The 1560-nt window shown below is 43.0% G+C and overlaps 2 protein-coding genes across 3 annotated transcripts in view; one reads left to right on the forward strand and one right to left on the reverse strand.

Annotated features, from left to right (window-relative positions):
• The window catches only part of LOC119594163 (amino acid transporter AVT3B-like), a 29466-nt gene extending 28801 nt beyond the window's left edge, over positions 1-665 (reverse strand). Inside the window, exon 1 of one of the 2 annotated variants that reach the window (XM_037943235.1) lies at positions 438-602. In XM_037943235.1, coding sequence (XP_037799163.1) covers positions 438-550 — 113 coding nt within the window. In that variant the 5' untranslated portion in view covers positions 551-602. Of the gene's footprint in view, positions 1-437 lie in introns of both variants that reach the window. The other variant, XM_037943234.1, reaches the window with a different exon arrangement.
• Positions 666-1057: 392 nt separating this feature from the next.
• Positions 1058-1560, forward strand: part of LOC119594164 (probable dolichyl pyrophosphate Glc1Man9GlcNAc2 alpha-1,3-glucosyltransferase) — a gene marked incomplete in the record, with an annotated part of 12263 nt that continues 11760 nt past the window's right edge. Inside the window, 1 exon segment of the mRNA XM_037943236.1 lies at positions 1058-1206.

Below are 1560 nucleotides of genomic sequence, written 5' to 3' on the forward strand. Positions count from 1 at the left end.
GCTATCGCTATCTTACGAAGTGACAATTCTCCCTTACACTATCATAGGTAATTTTGTGCACCCATACCAGATATTAACATTATCAACTATACATTTCATGTGTTCTTTCTGGAGCCATTTCATCTGACCTTGTCACGTAAAATGGTTCCCGAATTCCACCTGCAATAAACTGTAATCTCAGAATTCATAATCTAATCAGTCACAGTCTAAGACAGCCCACCAAATTTCGTGGCTTTCGTGTGGTGACATCGTGCTCTGCTCATCACTTCACGTACAATAAAAGACCCTTAGTTCATCACCATTATATTGCAATGGCAAACCGTTTTTTTTTCACAAGTTATCAACTACGCGCTTTCACCTTACAAATACGAAACTTCACCACATCACCACACGTATGACACACACAATAAAGGGAAAAGAAGTCACCACACATCACCTCCTTGAAAGCAAAGGGCAGTCCCAGCATCCCAGCACCAATAAAAGAGATGAAAATGTTGGCCACGATTTTCACGGGGCTCGTGATGCCCGCTCCCGGCCGGCCGACGCCCATGGTGAACAGGGGAAGGTGGTGAACAGGTGAACGGTCCTTCACATCGCTCCGAGGACAAACAGGTGATAGGCCATAATGACGTCACCAGGGCTGCCAACCTCACGATAGTTCACTCTGACATCCAGGCAGGGCTGCCAACCTCAGGCTGACTCGCTGGCAGGGATGTCAACCTCGTTTTAGCATTGTGGCTCACGAACACCAATGGGGTATTAAGGGCGGAGTAGAGCTTTTATCATCTGCATCGTCGGATTCTTCGTATTTGCTTCGGCGTGTGTGCTGGAAGTAAAAACGTATAGGAGATGTGTCACGGTAAGCCTGGCTGAAACAAGTAAGCAGCGCCTTGCGAAGAAAACGTAAACAAAACGCTAATTTTCTGATTATTTGAAGATAAAACAAATTACCCTGCTTGAAAAGGAAGCCATCGTGTTATTTAAGTGTTTTATCACATATGTAAATACGCAAACCATTTTGAAAGAGACAAAACCACCATAAACAGCTGAGTATGAGAGCCTTGGAGCTGCCGAACCACCTGTGTCGTTTGTTATTGTTCCCTTTGCTCTTTCTTCCTTCCTCTTTTCTCTTTCCATTTGCACTCTCCCTTTCTGTGTCATTTGCATTTCAGTGAAGATGCTGTGATGCAGGGGCGGCAAGATCGGGTATTTGTTCTCTGGGAGCGTTTCATTAAAACTGAGAGTTACTATGCCTTATGATATACAGTGTGATTTTTTTTTTTTACCCATCTGTGTGATTATTTTGAAGAGAACGCCGCTGTGCTTGATTTTACTTTTCCTTCTGTATGAAATCATGCATCTTTTGTTGTTGCATGAATGACAGACAGTGGCTATTCAGATTTGTAACAGCTACAGACATTAACCTTTAACCTACATGGGGTAATTAATATTTCGAAGATATTGGTCTGTCTGTCAAATGTCAGCTCCTGAGAAGAGAGCCGATACCATTATTTTTGGGTTCCTTACTAAGTTCTTTATTTTGGGTTCCTTGTGTATGTG

The sequence above is a fragment of the Penaeus monodon genome, chromosome 33, assembly GCF_015228065.2.
Source record: "Penaeus monodon isolate SGIC_2016 chromosome 33, NSTDA_Pmon_1, whole genome shotgun sequence".
NCBI lineage: Eukaryota > Metazoa > Arthropoda > Malacostraca > Decapoda > Penaeidae > Penaeus > Penaeus monodon.